At 73.4% G+C, this 609-nt stretch overlaps 1 protein-coding gene across 7 annotated transcripts in view; it reads left to right on the forward strand.

Moving 5' to 3' along the window:
• Positions 1 to 334: 334 nt before the first annotated feature.
• The window catches only part of RANBP3 (RAN binding protein 3), a 53,152-nt gene continuing 52,877 nt past the window's right edge, over positions 335 to 609 (forward strand). For all 7 annotated transcript variants that reach the window (XM_077778316.1, XM_077778375.1, XM_077778438.1 and 4 more), the window contains exon 1: positions 335 to 405. In XM_077778316.1, coding sequence (XP_077634442.1) covers positions 384 to 405 — 22 coding nt within the window. In that variant the 5' untranslated portion in view covers positions 335 to 383. The remainder of the gene's footprint in view (positions 406 to 609) is intronic.

Raw genomic sequence — 609 nt, forward strand, 5'->3', positions numbered from 1 at the left:
CCCCGCAGTCCCCCCGCCCCCGCCACAGACCCAGAGTATCACCTCTGGGGAGGCCTCGGTCGTGGCTCCCTCGGCGGCTCACGCTCCCGCCGCGAGGAACCCTCCCCCCGGAAAACCAGCAGAAAGTCGGGGCGTCGAAACCGGTGCCTTCCGCGCTCGCCTCACAGAACCTTGGTTCCCGCGTCGCTGGGGACGCGCGCGAGGCTCGCGACGCACGCGCCCCGCCCCGCCCACGCCCCCTTGGCCGNGGCTCAGCGCGCAGGCGCGAGCTGCTGGCCTCGCTCAGCGTCAGCTTGAGAAGTGCGCACGCGCGCGAGTTTCTGGCAGAAAGCAGGCGAGCCCGGGCCGGCGCGGGGCCTTGTGGGAGGGCTTAAGGAAGTAAAATGGCGGACCTGGCGAACGAAGGTAGGGGAGGCGCCGTCGGGGGCCAGCTGGCGGCCGGGAACGGGCGGCGGGAGGCCCAGGGGCCACAAGCCCGAGGGGTGAGCACCCTGGAGTGTGGGGGACCTGTGTGCTCCGGAATAGCGGCCCAGCCGGCCTCACAGCCGCCCCCCATTGCGTCCCCTCAGACTGGGCTCCCCGGCCCGGCCCCTCTCTCCTGGCCGCCTC

Source organism: Crocuta crocuta, unplaced genomic scaffold (genome assembly GCF_008692635.1).
Source record: "Crocuta crocuta isolate KB4526 unplaced genomic scaffold, BGI_CrCroc_1.0 scaffold110, whole genome shotgun sequence".
NCBI classification, from domain to species: domain Eukaryota; kingdom Metazoa; phylum Chordata; class Mammalia; order Carnivora; family Hyaenidae; genus Crocuta; species Crocuta crocuta.